At 40.3% G+C, this 15,000-nt stretch overlaps 1 protein-coding gene across 5 annotated transcripts in view; it reads right to left on the reverse strand.

The window, feature by feature from the left end:
* LOC123507216 (synaptotagmin-14-like) overlaps positions 1-15,000 on the reverse strand; it is a 63,232-nt gene that overhangs the window by 17,955 nt on the left and 30,277 nt on the right. For all 5 annotated transcript variants that reach the window (XM_045259919.1, XM_045259915.1, XM_045259917.1 and 2 more), the window contains exon 2: positions 7,234-7,395. In XM_045259919.1, the coding sequence (XP_045115854.1) occupies positions 7,234-7,395 (162 nt within the window). The remainder of the gene's footprint in view (positions 1-7,233; positions 7,396-15,000) is intronic.

Consider the following 15,000-nt stretch of genomic DNA (forward strand, 5'->3'; position numbering starts at 1 on the left):
AGAGAGAGAGAGAGAGAGAGAGAGAGAGAGAGAGAGAGAGAGAGAGAGAGAGAGAGAGAGAGAGAGAGAGAGAGAGAGAGAGAGAGAAAACGGAGGGAAACAGATGTACCGGAAAAAATAAAAAATAAATACGTAAATAAAATGCAAAGTAAAATGTTTCCAAGTTCCTATTTTTTACACTATCGTACACTCACTTTTCTAATGTCACGCTGAGAATTAATTTTGACCTTTACTAAATCCCAACGAAGGAAAAAGTATAGTTCCGTAAAGAATAACACTGCTTATCCCTTTCATTGACGTCACTGCGTTATTCTTTCGTTTCCTGCGTCACTGGGCTACAAGACTCTTTACACAAGGAGATAACAACGTAAAGGAAGCTGTAAGAAGTCAAAGAAGACCAACACGAGGCATTCCTTATGTAAAGCTTATGTACTTACCTTATCCACTCACTATCTCTTCCTATACATTCATCTTATTCTAATGTTCCTTCTTGATTCAACACTAAAAGAACTGACTGATGAGTATATTAGACCTGCTATTCATGATCAACACGAGGCAGTCATTATATAAATCATGCGTACTTACCTAATCCACTAACTACTTATAAATTCATCTTATTATAATGTTCCTTGCTTGTTAATTCCGCACTAAAAAATTGACTGATGAGTGTATTAGACCTGCTATTCACAAAGACCAACACGAGGCAGTCATTATCTAAAGCGTGCGCACTTACCTAATCCACTACCTATATATTCATCTTATTCTAATGTTCTTTGTTAACAGCACTAAAAGGATTGACTGATGAGTGTATTAGACCTGCTATTCACGATCAACACGAGGCAGTCACTATATAAAGCGTACGTACTTACCTAATCCACTTATTACTTATGTATTTATCTTATTTCAATGTTCCTTCTTGATTCAACACTAAAAGAATGAACTGTTGAGTGTATTAGATCTGATGTTTATGAAGACTAACGCGAGGCAGTCATTATGTAAAGCGCACGTAATTATCTTATCCACTCATCATCTATATATTCATCTATTTTAATGTTCCTTCTTGATTCAACACTAAAAGAATTGTCTGTTGAGTGCATCAAACCAGCTATTCACAGAGACCAACACGAGGCAGTCACTGGTATAAAACTTGAATAATATCTCTACCTAATCTCTATTCATATGTTTATCTTGATTTAAAGTTCCCCGCTGATGTTGAGTGTATTCAACCCACTAATCACGAGGCAGTCCGTGTTTCAGACTTGCACACAATCTCTATCTAATAACTACATCCATACATTCATCTGGTCTTATTCTAACGCTCTCTGCTGATTCTATACTAAAAGGGTGATTGCTGAGTGTGTTCATCCCGCTCTCTTCACCAGGACTGTCACGGCGCGGCGCCACGACCTCTTATTGCCGGTGATTTGCTCTGCTTGGTGGCTGCACAAAGACAGGTGATGTTCGGTTCAACACCAAGGGGATCAGTGCACCGTCTACATGTGAAAGGTATTATTAGAATGTGTAACGCTGCCCTTTGTTGGTGCGATTAAGGACTAGTTCAATGACCTCAGCGTCCTCTCGCCGCATATCGCTGAAATATTTCATGTCACAGCGTTCTCTATTGGGAAACTTTACAACTAAATCAGTGACTAAAATCGGTAATACGTGCATGAACTCGTGTAAATTTATGAGCTACTGATGATGCTTAGTAATCAGGGAAGCAGCTCGTGAGACGACTCGTAGCACCAGGACGGGAAGCCAGAGAGTCCTTAAGCTTCCTTAGAACACAACAACGCCAAAGTTCTTAACATACCAAATCTCCAATCCCCACTCCATTTCCTACTGATGGAAAAGGGAGTGTGTGGACGAATCTCTGACTATAACGCACAATATTCCGTCCACGATAGCATCTCTGACATTCAAGAGGTGGATAAAGTTTAAAACGGAACCAAGGGAAGTCATATAGTCACAAAATGCGCTTAAGGCACCTACAAGTCTCTCAAGTTATCCAGAAGGCGCAATACGTCATCCGTTTTGAGTCATCCATCAAACAAATTAAATGGACGATGACTATAGTGAAATCAAGGAAGACAGAGATAAGGAAAATTCTAACTCATACGCTACACAACCTGCATTTAATCACCCACGAATCACTTAAGACAGATCCACCACACAAATTGAATGGACATTGATTAAAACGAAAGAAAGAAAGACGGGAAGAAAAGAGTTATTTATGTAAGTCACACACACAATCGGCATTAAGTCACCCACGAATCCCTTGAAGTCATCCATCCCCAGACAAAACACTTTTACTGCCACCTGCTACGCTTTTCCCTAATCACCCACTCTGAACGCTCTTTATTTGTTCTGCAGCCACATGCAATCTGTGAACTTAGAAGAAATAATGGAATGTATTCTTTTTCATCGCTAACTTTCTTGTAGATGCTTACAAAGACTTCACGCATTGCTTCTGGTGGTGGTAATTGTCTCGTGTCCCAGTGAATGAGTTAATGTGGAAGGTCACTCACCTCCACTGAATATTTCCCTCTCCTTCCAAGCTGCTTGATAAAAAAAAAAAAAAAAATGAAAAAGTACTTAACACGTCAAAATAATCCCACTTCCATTTCTTGTTATATAACTAAAAAACATTATTTGCCTGGACATAGAGGCGAGATGTCCTTTCCCTCTGACAGCAGGCGGGAGCAAGGCAAGACTACCTGGGCAGCGTAATTATTGAGGCTGAGGTGAAGCCTACGGGTGTCTACCTGGTGAGAACCCGGATTGTGTGTTGTATCTGCCACATCCCCTCCCTCAGAGCCCCTCCCGTCCCTGCATCCCTGACGAAGAGGAGGAGGACTTGACAACTAAGAATAACCCCAGGCCCTTATAGTGACGAAAGAAAAGAGGAAAGGCGTCACGGGTTGCCTAGGTAACAAACAACCTCCTCCTCCTCCTCCTCATCCTCCTCTCGACCAGCCTTCACTCCTTCGCCGTTTCCTTCCTCTTCGCCTATTTCTGCTGAGTTACCTTCATTCTGGTTTTATCCCACACGTTATTCTTATTCTTATTGCCTCTCGTCTTTATTTACCTTGGTCTGTCCTGCTATTTTTTTTATTTTTATTTATTTATTTTTTTATTTATTTTGTGTGTGTGTGTGTGTGTGTGTGTGTGTGTAAATTCACCACAGTCGTCTGCTGGTCACCCAGCCAGCCTTCCCCATTACGAAGCAAGCTCTGAGCTCATAGACCGATCTTCGGGTAGGACTGAGACTACAACACACACCGGGAAAGCGAGGTCACAACCCTCGAGTTACATCCCATAACTATTTACTGCTAGGTGAACAGGGGCCACACATTAAGAGGCTAACCCATTTGCCTCGCCGCTTCCCGGGACTCGAACACAGACTCTCTCGGTTGTGAGCCGAGAGTGCTTACCACTACACTACACGGTGTGTGTGTGTGTGTGTGTGTGTGTGTGTGTGTGTGTGTGTTTGTTTGTTTGTTTGATCTGCTGCAGTCTCTGACGAGACAGCCAAACGTTACCCTACGGAACGAGCTCAGAGCTCATTATTTCCGATCTTCGGATAGGCCTGAGACCAGGCACACACCACACACCGGGACAACAAGGTCACAACTCCTCGATTTACATCCCGTACCTACTCACTGCTAGGTGAACAGGGGCTACACGTGAAAGGAGACACACCCAAATATCTCCACCCGGCCGGGGAATCGAACCCTGGTCCTCTGGCTTGTGAAGCCAGCGCTCTAACCACTGAGCTACCGGGCTTGTGTGTGTGTGTGTGTGTGTGTGTGTGTGTGTGTGTGTGTGTGTGTGTGTGTGTGTGTGTGTGTGTGTGTGTGTTCATATTACTACTACTACTACTACTACTACTACTACTACTACTGCTGCTGCTGCTACTGCTACTACTACTCTACTACCACCACCACCACCACCATCTGCACCGAACAACACCAATCAATAACAAAGCAACAGGTCAACGACAACACCATCATCACCAGCAACTTGCCGACACTTGAGTGAGGTCAGCGTGAGTGTACCAGGCGCAAGATTACCAGCCCACGCACACGCACACACACGCGCACACACACACACACACACACACACACACACACACACACACACACACACACACACACACACACACACACACATTTTGTAAATTAGGTTTCTTGCTTTCATTATTGTTATCATTTCCTTTTATAAACATTTGTTTGTAATCTTTTATTGTTATTACTGTTACAACTTCGTCTTCTTTCTTTTTCTTTCTTCTTTTTCCATTTTCATATTTTCCTTTAATTTTGGCTCTTCTTTCTCTTTTTCTTCTTAACCATTAGTATTATTCATATCACCATGCCTTCTAATCACCCCATCTAATAAAATCAATTATCTTTAATATACGCACTTTGCCACAAGGATGAAATATCGAGAGAATTACCTGCCAAGCTTTCAACCACCTGCTGCCTCATCGCAGAACGAGGACGCGTAGAGTAAAAGACAAAATTAAGTCATCAAAATACTAGAGACCATGTCCTGAAACTGCACTTTCTCTCTCTGGACCAATTTCAAAGATCGAGGAGGTAATTAATCAGGTTGCCATGGCTTTTTACTCCTCTTTGATGGTGCAGAATGCCTACTTTTTATGCAAGAGGGGAAAGCTGGTCAAGGGTAACAAAACAATATAAAAGGCCCACTTAGTTGCCAGTTTCCTTGTAGATCCGATAGAGTTAGCTACAAGAAAAGGATAAATGTCTTGGAATTTAACTATCATTAGAAGCATCATAGTCCTCAAAATCCCTGTAATTTTCACCTGAGTTGTTGTGATTCGAATTAATCAGTGAGCTTCCCATGCATCTTTCCCTTCTGGTGATGGTGAGTCCCTCTTTAACTTTCACTAAATAGATAATTGAATAAAATGAATAAATCTTTGAAAATCCTAATGATCTACACAAAAGCTTAAATAATTCAAAACAATCAGTGTGGTTTTCATGAATCTTTCCGTTAACGGTGTTGATAATTCTAAAAGATTACACAATTTCAAAAAAGAAGATTGATATAGTTAAAAAGGTGATTAGGCAAGACTTAGTGATGAGAATGATAAGTGGAAATAGGTAGGTAGGTTTCATACAGGGCTTGTCTCGTGTAGGCCAGATGACTTGATTGCAGCTTCTCACTTTACCTATCACTGGAAACATGTAATACGAAAAATACAGAAGGAAGAAATGAGGGAGAAAATAAGAAAGAAAAACATTTAAGTGAAGAAAAAAAGTATATATAAAATAGAACAAATAAATATATAAAACAAGGAAGAAATGAGATAAAAAATATGAAAAAAGGAAAAATGAGTGAGGAAGAACATGAACAAGAAAGAGACTATCACAAAAGCACAACATAAGACTAGAAATGTATCACCGTCTCTGTTCAACCCTTTAACCTTTAGTGAGTGATGCGCAGCCAGAGTCACGTTTTGCTTCACGAGAGCCTGAGGGGGTATTAGTGTGCTATCCCTGACCATCCCTGTGTAGCAAATTGTAGCGCTTGGTAGTCAGGGAATCATAAATGCGCTTGTTGCTTGCAGGCTGGGAGTGGAAGGGAAAAAGTTTAATGATCCTTCGGCTTTTGTGACTCCTCGCTTTGTTCTCTTTAAGCTTGACGTAAAGGGGAGACTGAACCAATAATAATAATGATCTTTCTGTCCAGTGATCGGGTTTCGGTTCTTCGTAATAGTGTTTGGACGTGGAAAAAAAGGAAGGGTAGGCGGGATACGTTTGAGTTTTGCGTTTTTATTTTCTCGTTTCCTTCGTTTTTTTTTTTTCTCATATTTGTATTTTGTGTTGCATTGAGGCAGGAGCAGCAATAGTGTTTTGACGTGAAGAAGAGGATGGTAAGCGAGTTATATTTGAGCTTTGTGTCTTTATTTTTTCGTTTCCTTTTTTTTTTTTTTGTTGGTGTTGTTGTTGTGAGGGTATTAGAGGAAGGACGCTTATCTGTTGTATTGAGACAAGAACAACAAAACACGTCAATAAATAACTAATAATATAGTTTTTTTTTCTTCATAAGTCTTATAGCACCTTCTCCTCTCGCGTTGTGAAGAGACGTTATTAACTGACGCTCCTAATTCTTATAGATTTACTTATTTGTTTATTTCCATTTATTTCTTTACATAGAGGGCACCAGCCAAGGGTAACAAAAATAATATAAAAAAAAGCCCCACTAAAATGCCGGTACCCACATGAAATCCAGAGTTAGTCGAAGCCAGAGGATAAGTGTCTTGAAACCTTATCCACCCTTCCTTGATTTAACAGTTTCAGAAGAGATAGATCCAAAAATCCCATAAGTCAAACAAGTCATCATTTTGGAGTCCTCACCTATAATTAACTTTTGGAAGTGGTATATTAAGCCTTTTTCTTTTCTTTTCCTATATTTCTTGCTTTTATTTTTGTGTTCCTGACCAGACTCTTTAAAACTTTAGAGAAACGGATAAATGAGTAAATAAATGAATAAACAAATAAATATGTAAATAGATAATTAAATAGATAAATAAACAAATGAAATAAAACAAATAAGCAAATAAAAAAAAAAAAAAAAAAAACGTGAGCATATCCTGTGTTTCTCTGAGCTCTTCTATCATTCTTCTCTTTTTCATATCAGTAAATAAGGAAAGACATCACCACTACTAATCAAACAGCAACAAAAAGTATGTGGTTCTTCTAATACATCTTCATTAAATTCTCTTACGTAGTCTCAACACACCTACAAACCTCTACAAACGAAGGGGAGACAACATTAACAATAGAAGGAGGAGAAGACGCTCTCGACACTCACATAGAAAGTCCTCATATATACAAAGATGAGGTAAAGTTTACACAAAAAAGGAGGAAAGGAGAGTCTCGATACATTTAGAAACTCTTCCTATGTAAACAAAGATGAGGTAACGTGAACACAAGAAGGAACAAAAGGACAGTCTCAATACTCACCCATAAAAACAAAGGAAATGAAAGGGAAGGAAATGAAAAGGGCCAGTCTCAACACTCAGTCATAAAAACAAAAGAGAGGAAAGGAAAGGAAAGGAAAGGAAAATGGACAGTCTCAACACTCACCCATAGAAACAAAAGAGAGGAGAGGAGAGGAAGGAAAGGCACAATCTCAACACTCACCCATAGAAACAAAAGAGAGGAGAGGAGAGGAAGGGAAAGGCACAATCTCAACACTCACCTAGTTCCTTGAGCTTGTCTGGCTTGGTGACCGGATCGTCGCAGCAAGGGAAGTTGCCGACGGTGTAGAAGCAGAGTTTTTTGTTGAGGTACAGGAAGAGGACGAAGAGGAACACCACGAAGGCGGCGACGGCCCCCAGGAACGCAGTGGCTTCCACCGGCACTGCGAGGGAGAGGAGGGAGAGGCGGTGAGTGCTGGAGACGTGGTGACAGGAGGAAAAGAAACCAATAGGTGAGAAAAGAAAGATGAGTAAAATATGAGAAATTAAGACGTAATAATTAGAGAAGGAAGAGAAGACGAATTAAAAAGAGAAAATAAGAATAACGGAGGAAGAGGAAAAGGTATAAAAAGTAATAAGAAAAAGGAAAGACGTGATGATGGAGGAATAGGAAGAATGAGATGACGTTAGTACTGAAAACGTTGTGAGGGGAGAAGAAAGGGAGGAACAAGAAGCGAGGAAAAGAAAAAAAGTTATGGAAGAAGAGGAAGAAGAATAAGAGAAAGTGATGGCAGAAGAGGTGAAAGAGTAAGAGAGGGTGATGGGAGAAAAGGAAGAGTAAGAGAGGGTGACGGGAGAGAAGGAGGAAGAAAGAGAGAGGGTGATGGAAGAAGAAGAAGAAGAGCAAGAGTGGGTGATGGGAGGAGAGGGAGATAGTTATAATGGAAGAAAAGGAAGAGGAGGAAGAGGAGGTGAGTACAGAAGTATTTAATAATGGAAGAAGAGAAGGAAGAAAAGGAAGAAGTGAGTACTTGGGACACAATGAGGAAGAGGAAGAAGAAGAGGAGGAAGAGAAAGATGACAGAAGCGGATGATTTCAAAGAGGAAGAGGAAATGAGAGGAGAACAATAAATAGACGAGGAAGAAAAAGAGGTAGAACGAATGGAGGAGAAGTAAACAGGAAAATGATAAAGAGGAAAAGGAGGAGGAAATAAAAAAGGAGAAAACGAAAAAAAATGAAAGATAAAGAAACACAAAGTAATGAACAATCTCTCTCTCTCTCTCTCTCTCTCTCTCTCTCTCTCTCTCTCTCTCTCTCTCTCTCTCTCTCTCTCGTTAAAGGATGTAGGTCACTCGAGGCAGTTTCAGGTCACGTATAATTCATCATCTGTGTTTCCCTTGTTTCCCTTTCACTTTTCCTTCTTCCCCCCCTCTCTTTTTATTTCCTCCTGTTATCACCTCTCATTCTTTTAATCTCTCTCTCTCTCTCTCTCTCTTGCTCTCTGTTTCTGTCTTTCTTTCTTCCTTCTTCAATCAGTTATCTGTGTTTTCTTTTAATTCGGGAACGGAGGAGGAGGAGGAGGAGGAGGAGGAGGAGGAGGAGGAGGAGGAGGAGGAGGAGGAGGAGGAGGAGGAGGAGGAGGAGGAGGAGGAGGAAATGAATCAGAAAATACCATTATCAACATTATTTAGCTTTGAAATCGACTACTATTTTTCATCATCATCACTATCATCACCATCATCACTAACATTAATGCAACTTCCCTTCCTTTCCATTTTTTTCACCTTTCATCACTATCTCTCTCTGTTATTGTCTCCTCCTCCTCCTCCTCCTCGTCCTCCTCCCCTCCTTCTTCTTCTTCTTCTTCCTCCAAAAGCACCTCGCCAGTGCGACTGCACCTCCTCTTCCTCTTCCTCTTCTTCCTCCTTCTCCTCTAGCAACTCGACAATGTATCTCCTCCTTCTCCTTCTCCTCTTCCTCTTCCTCCTCCTTCAGCACCTCATCAATGCACCTACTCCTCTTCCTCTTCTTCCTCCTCCAGCACCTCGTCACTGTTCTGTCTCCTCCTTCTCCCCTTCTTCTTCCTCCTTCATCTCGTCAATGCACGCTTCCCTTCCGATACAATCTCACACTCTTCCCAAGCCACCCCTACCCCCATTCTCTCTCTCTCTCTCTCTCTCTCTCTCTCTCTCTCTCGCTTTCCATCCCGTGCCATTCCCCGCCTCGCTTTATACTGCATCGTATTCTAAGACACTTCTGGGCCTCACCTTCCTTACTTTCAAAATGCTCTAATTGAAGGTACACATGCCTTTAACCCCTTCAGTACTGGAAGGCATTTTTACCATGAGATTTTTGTAAGATATTGACATTAGGAAGGGTCTACGGACGTCAGAAGATTAATGGCAACAGTCTTCACTATTTTAATCCCCACTTGAGTTTCTGAAGCTATATAAAGTCACCAAAGTAAGTAGAATGAATATGAAAACGCGTCATGGTACCGAAGGGTTTAAAGGCGCGTTTGGTTCTAGTGGGAGATTAATAAGGAAAAGCAGGAAAAGCAGTCTTGAGAACCCGTCGTATCATCTCTGTGGGCTTTGATACTAGTTGTGGTGAAGTTACATATGTTTTAGGGACGATGTTTACGGTTTTACAGAAAGATTAATAAGTTTTCTACTTTATTAGCAGGAGAGACAGCCTTGAGAACCCGGCGTATTATCTCTGTGGTCTTTTGATATTAGTTGTGAAGTTACATATGTTTTAGGGATGTTGTTTACGGTTTTAGAGACAGGTTACGAAGGTTTCTATATTATTAGCAGGAGTAATGGTCTTGAGAATTCTGCGTATCATCTCTGTGGTCTTTTGATATTAGTCGAGGTGAAGTATACATATGTTTTAGAGATGTTGTTTATAATTTTAGAAGCAGATTAATATGGTTTCTGCATTATTACCAAGTGAAACAGTCTTGGGAACCCGGTTAGTCATCTCTGATCTTTCAAAAGTCGTAGTGAAAGAGACAAGGGTTAATAAATACGGCACTTTCTGATAAGTTACACAAGATTTTTAAGGATGTTCTTTCGGTTAGAGTGACAGATTAAAGAAAGAAACGGTCTTGATAACTCGGCTAATCATCTCTGTGGCCTTTGAAAACAGTCGTGGTGAGAGAGCAAAGGGTTCCTGTGTACGGGCCTCTGTCACTCTCACGCCAGCTATCTCCACATCGCGCTGCACATTCCTGTCCCGACCTGCCAAGGAGATCTGGAGCCATTTGGTGATACGTTGTTTGCAGATGATGAAGATAGGATTATGATTCTAGTGATGCGCTCTCTCTCTCTCTCTCTCTCTCTCTCTCTCTCTCTCTCTCTCTCTCTCTCGTGTGTGTGTGTGTGTGTGTGTGTGTGTGTGTGTGTGTGTGTGTGTTTTATTTTCTCTGTTGAAATTTGGAATATGATAATTATCTCATCTATTTTCCTTGTTCTTATTCATTCTTTTGTATGGAGTTGCCTTTCTTTCAGTTTCTTATAAGACTGTTGACTGGAATATTTTGTGGTGGTCTTTTGTTTATTTTTTCCCCTTTCTTACTTTCTTTCTTTTTTTTTTTCATTTCTTTTTACATCTTTCAATTGATTATAGAACCATTTTTTTTTCTTACGAATTTCTAAGTTTCTCGATTTTTTTATTCAATTTTTCTTTTAATTTTTTTTCGTGTTTATTTGTTTACGTCGTTTATTTTTTACGTAACGTACATTTATTTATATTTTTTTTTCCGTTCGTTTTTTCCTGGTCTTTGTTGCGTTTTTTTTTTTTTTTGTATGGTTGAAAGTTCTTATCGCTTTTTGTTAAGGTTCCTCTCTCTCTCTCTCTCTCTCTCTCTCTCTCTCTCTCTCTCTCTCTCTCACACACACACACACACACACACACACACTCACACACGTTTGCCCTTCCTTCCTTTCCCTTCCCTTCCTTTTACGTCTTAATCCTTTCCATTCCCTTCCTATTCCTGCTGCTCTTCTTCCTCTTCCTCCTCCTCCTTCTGTTGCTGCTGCTCCTCCTCCTCCTCCTCCTCTAAATATAGTCCCGGGCTAAGGATGAGTTGCAAAAGGTCTTATCGATCCTCCTCCCCCGCCGCCTTCAACTATCTCTCTCTCTCTCTCTCTCTCTCTCTGTTAGTACTTTTTGTTATCTATTCTTTTTATTTTCTCTTTTCTTACTTTCCTTCTCTCATTCTTTAATTTCCTATTTAATCATCAATAAATTCCTGCTTTCCTTCGGTTCCTTTTTTTCTTTTCCTTCTCATTTTCTTTTTTTTATCAATGTCTAATTTTCTTTTTCTTCATCCAGGTTCGTAATGTAGATTCCTCTTTATTCATTCACTCCTTTTTTTTCTTTTTTTTTTATTTATCTATTCATTTATTTTATTTTATTTTATTCTTTTTTTGCATTCCATAACTTAATCTCCATTTTAAATATTCGTAACCATTATATAATCTCTCCTCCGTTTTCTAACACTCGAGTCCCATTTTCTTCAGAAGAGGCGCAGCGCAGAGAACGAAACCTTACAAGAACAACTAATATAAACACAAGGACGCTTTTTTTTTTTTTTCCGCCGCTTTATCCTAAACACGACTATTCCTGGAGCTCAGCCCTTCGACGACCACCAAAAATAACACTCCCCTTCAAACCTACACGAGTACCTGCTATAAATACTGGCGGTGTGTTCCTCTTATGGGTTCTGCAAGGTGGTCAAGTGTCACAAAGGCGGCGGCAAGTTCAGAATCTGCTATACTGCTTCCAGTTTTCTTTAGTGCTCTATCAGTGTTAATCCTTCAGTCATTTTTTTTTTTTTTTGTGATTTACAGTTTGTTTCTTAATACTATATCCAATTTGTTCTTCATCTCTCTCTCTCTCTCTCTCTCTCTCTCTCTCTCTCTCTCTCTCTCTCCTAACCATCATATCAATCCTTCCAGTAGTGTACTTCATTTCTTCATGTTCTTTTTTTTTTCATAATTATTTACGACGTATTTCAGACACGTATTTTCAAACAGTTTCCTAAATCATTATATATTCTATAAATTAAACTTTTTCTTCTGCTAACTCCTTTTTCTTTTACTTATTTTCTACTAGTCTCTGGAATAGTTAAACAGTTCACTATATACAACGAAGAGAGATATATTACATTTACTCAAACTTTGGAAACATAAAACATAATCACATTCACTCTTCCTATTGTTCCTTATTTTATCCTGTTCTTATTTTCCTTCTACTGATGTCTCTAATGGTTGGAAAGTTAAGAGCAACAGACTACAACACTCTTACATAGAGATTGGTAGGCACATCACGTTCATTAGCTCTTCAGTACTGGGACACATTTTTAGCTTTACTTTTGTGTACGATGAGACCATTTTATTGACGTTAGGAAAGGTCTATGGAGGTCAGAAGATGAATGGCCACAACCTTCACTATTCTAATTTCCAACATGAGTTTCTGAAGCTGCATAAAATCACGAAATGGTAACCAGAATGAACAGGAAAACGCGTCATGGCACTGAAGGGGTAAAGATTGTGGAAACACGAAACATAACACATTCTCTTGGACTCGAAAAATATATCAACAATCCAGCGCACGCTCATCTTTGCTAGTACAATATGTATGCCTTCCTAACGTTAGCAATTACGACTAACAGTAAATTTGTCAGTTTTCTCAATATTGACACCAAACACTGCCCTCCTCGGCTCCACAACGCAAAACACGAGCACAAAACACACCTCGCCAGGAAATAGGTAAAAAAAAAACACAAAGGAAACCCACGTGACTGTACTCTAAACTCTAAAAAGCGCCTTCACAATTTCTCTCTAATCTTTAATTTTCCAAGGTTGAAAAAACAAGCAAGTACCAAAAGAAAAAAGAATAAGAATGTGAAATTACATAACTACAAACTCGGGACAGTATTCAGAAATTTTCCTTCTTTCTTTTTTTTTTTTTTTTTTTTTTGTTTACTCTTGGGTTCAAAGTAATCAACGGAACTCAGAATAAGTCTTGTTACTTATCAAAAACTGAGCAGGTACAAAGTAAGGGAACAACGGAACTAGCAGTGAAATAAGATGAATAAAAAATTAATGGTGGTGGTGATGATGATGATGATGATGATGATGATGATGATGATGATAACAATAATGATAATAATAATAATAATTGAAAAAATTTAATAGCTATAACAATAATAATGATAATAATAATAATAATAATAATAATAATAATAATAAGAAGAAGAAGAAGAAGAAGAAGAAGAAGAAGGAGAAGAAGACGAAGAAGAAGAAGAAGATGAAAAAGAAGAAGAATATCAATAATGATAATAATAACAATAATAATAATGTCAATAATAATAATAATAATAATAATAATAATAATAATAATAATAATAATAATAATAATAATAATAATAACTATAGTAACACGAAAAAGACCAAAAGAATTATGAGAGAGAGAGAGAGAGAGAGAGAGAGAGAGAGAGAGAGAGAGAGAGAGAGAGAGAGAGAGAGAGAGAGAGAGAGAGAATCAATACACCTGCTTCCCAAACAGCTGTGTGGCATCCGCCACACACACACACACACACACACACACACACACACACACACACACACACACACACACACACACACACACACACACACACACACACACACACACACACACACACACACACACACGAAGTGACCTGACCTGACTACTACTAAGAGAGAGAGAGAGAGAGAGAGAGAGAGAGAGAGAGAGAGAGAGAGAGAGAGAGAGAGAGAGAGAGAGAGAGAGAGAGAGAGAGAGAGAGAGAGAGAGAGAAACACAATGAATGAGCTGGAGGAAAGAACCTCGGATCTCTCCCTCCTTCCATTGAGGAGAAAGATGGAGGGAGGTAAGATGAATGAGGTGAGGAGGAGGAGGAAGAAGAAGAAGAAGAAGAAGAAGAAGAAGAAGAAGAAGAAGAAGAAGAAGAAGAAGATAAGGAGGAGGAGGAGGAGGAGGAGGAGGAGGAGGAGGAGGAGGAGGAGGAGGAGGAGGAGGAGGAGGAGGAGGAGGAGGAGGAAGGTATGAATGAGACTGTTATTAAAGGAACCAGGAGGGAAAGGAAGAAGGGAAGAAAGGAAGGAAGGGAAAGGTAAAAGGAGAAGGGAGAATGCATGATAATTAACTCATGGAAGAGAAAAAAGATGAGAACGACTAAAATAGGAGAAAAGAATAAAGATGTGGAGAGTGAAAGGAGGACGAGGACGAAGACAGGAGAAGGAGGAAGAGGAGGAGGAGGAGGAGGAGGAGGAGGAGGAGGAGGAGGAGGAGGAGGAGGAGGAATATACAAAGGAATACAAAGGAAGACAAACAGCAACAGACCCTTAGGTCCTTACTAGGCTGTTTGTGGAGACTATCTACTAACTACCAGTGGTAGAGACAGGACAGCAAAGCAGAAGGCTCCTCCCCACCCACCCCTCCCTCCAGCCGAGGCTGGCAGCAAAAAAGGCGAAACCAGGTGATATTAAAAAATCACATGGAATTTTAGTAGAGAGCGAAAAGGAAATGTGTAATCTACGTCTGGAGGAGGAGGAGGAGGAGGAGGAGGAGGAGGAGGAGGAGGAGGAGGAGGAGGAGGAGAGGAGGAGGAGGAGGAGGAGGAGGAGGAGGAGGAGGAGGAGGAGGAGGAGGAGGAGGAGGAGGAGGGAAACCAGTAGTTCGTCACCCAAAGTTTAAAGAGAGAGAGAGAGAGAGAGAGAGAGAGAGAGAGAGAGAGAGAGAGAGAGAGAGAGAGAGAGAGAGAGAGAGAGAGAGAGAGAGAGAGAGAGAGAGAGAGAGAGAGAGAGAGAGAATCATAGAAGCAGGGTAAAAAATAATAAAATTAGGTCAAAACTAGGAGGAGGAGGAGGAGGAGGAGGAGGAGGAGGAGGAGGAGGAGGAGGAGGAGGAGGAGGAGGAGGAGGAGGAGGAGGAGGAGGAGGAGGAGGAGGAGGGAGGAGGAGGAGGAGGAGGAGGAGGAGGAGGAGGAGGAGGAGGAGGAGGAGGAGGAGGA

Source organism: Portunus trituberculatus, chromosome 21, assembly GCF_017591435.1.
Source record: "Portunus trituberculatus isolate SZX2019 chromosome 21, ASM1759143v1, whole genome shotgun sequence".
Lineage (NCBI taxonomy): Eukaryota > Metazoa > Arthropoda > Malacostraca > Decapoda > Portunidae > Portunus > Portunus trituberculatus.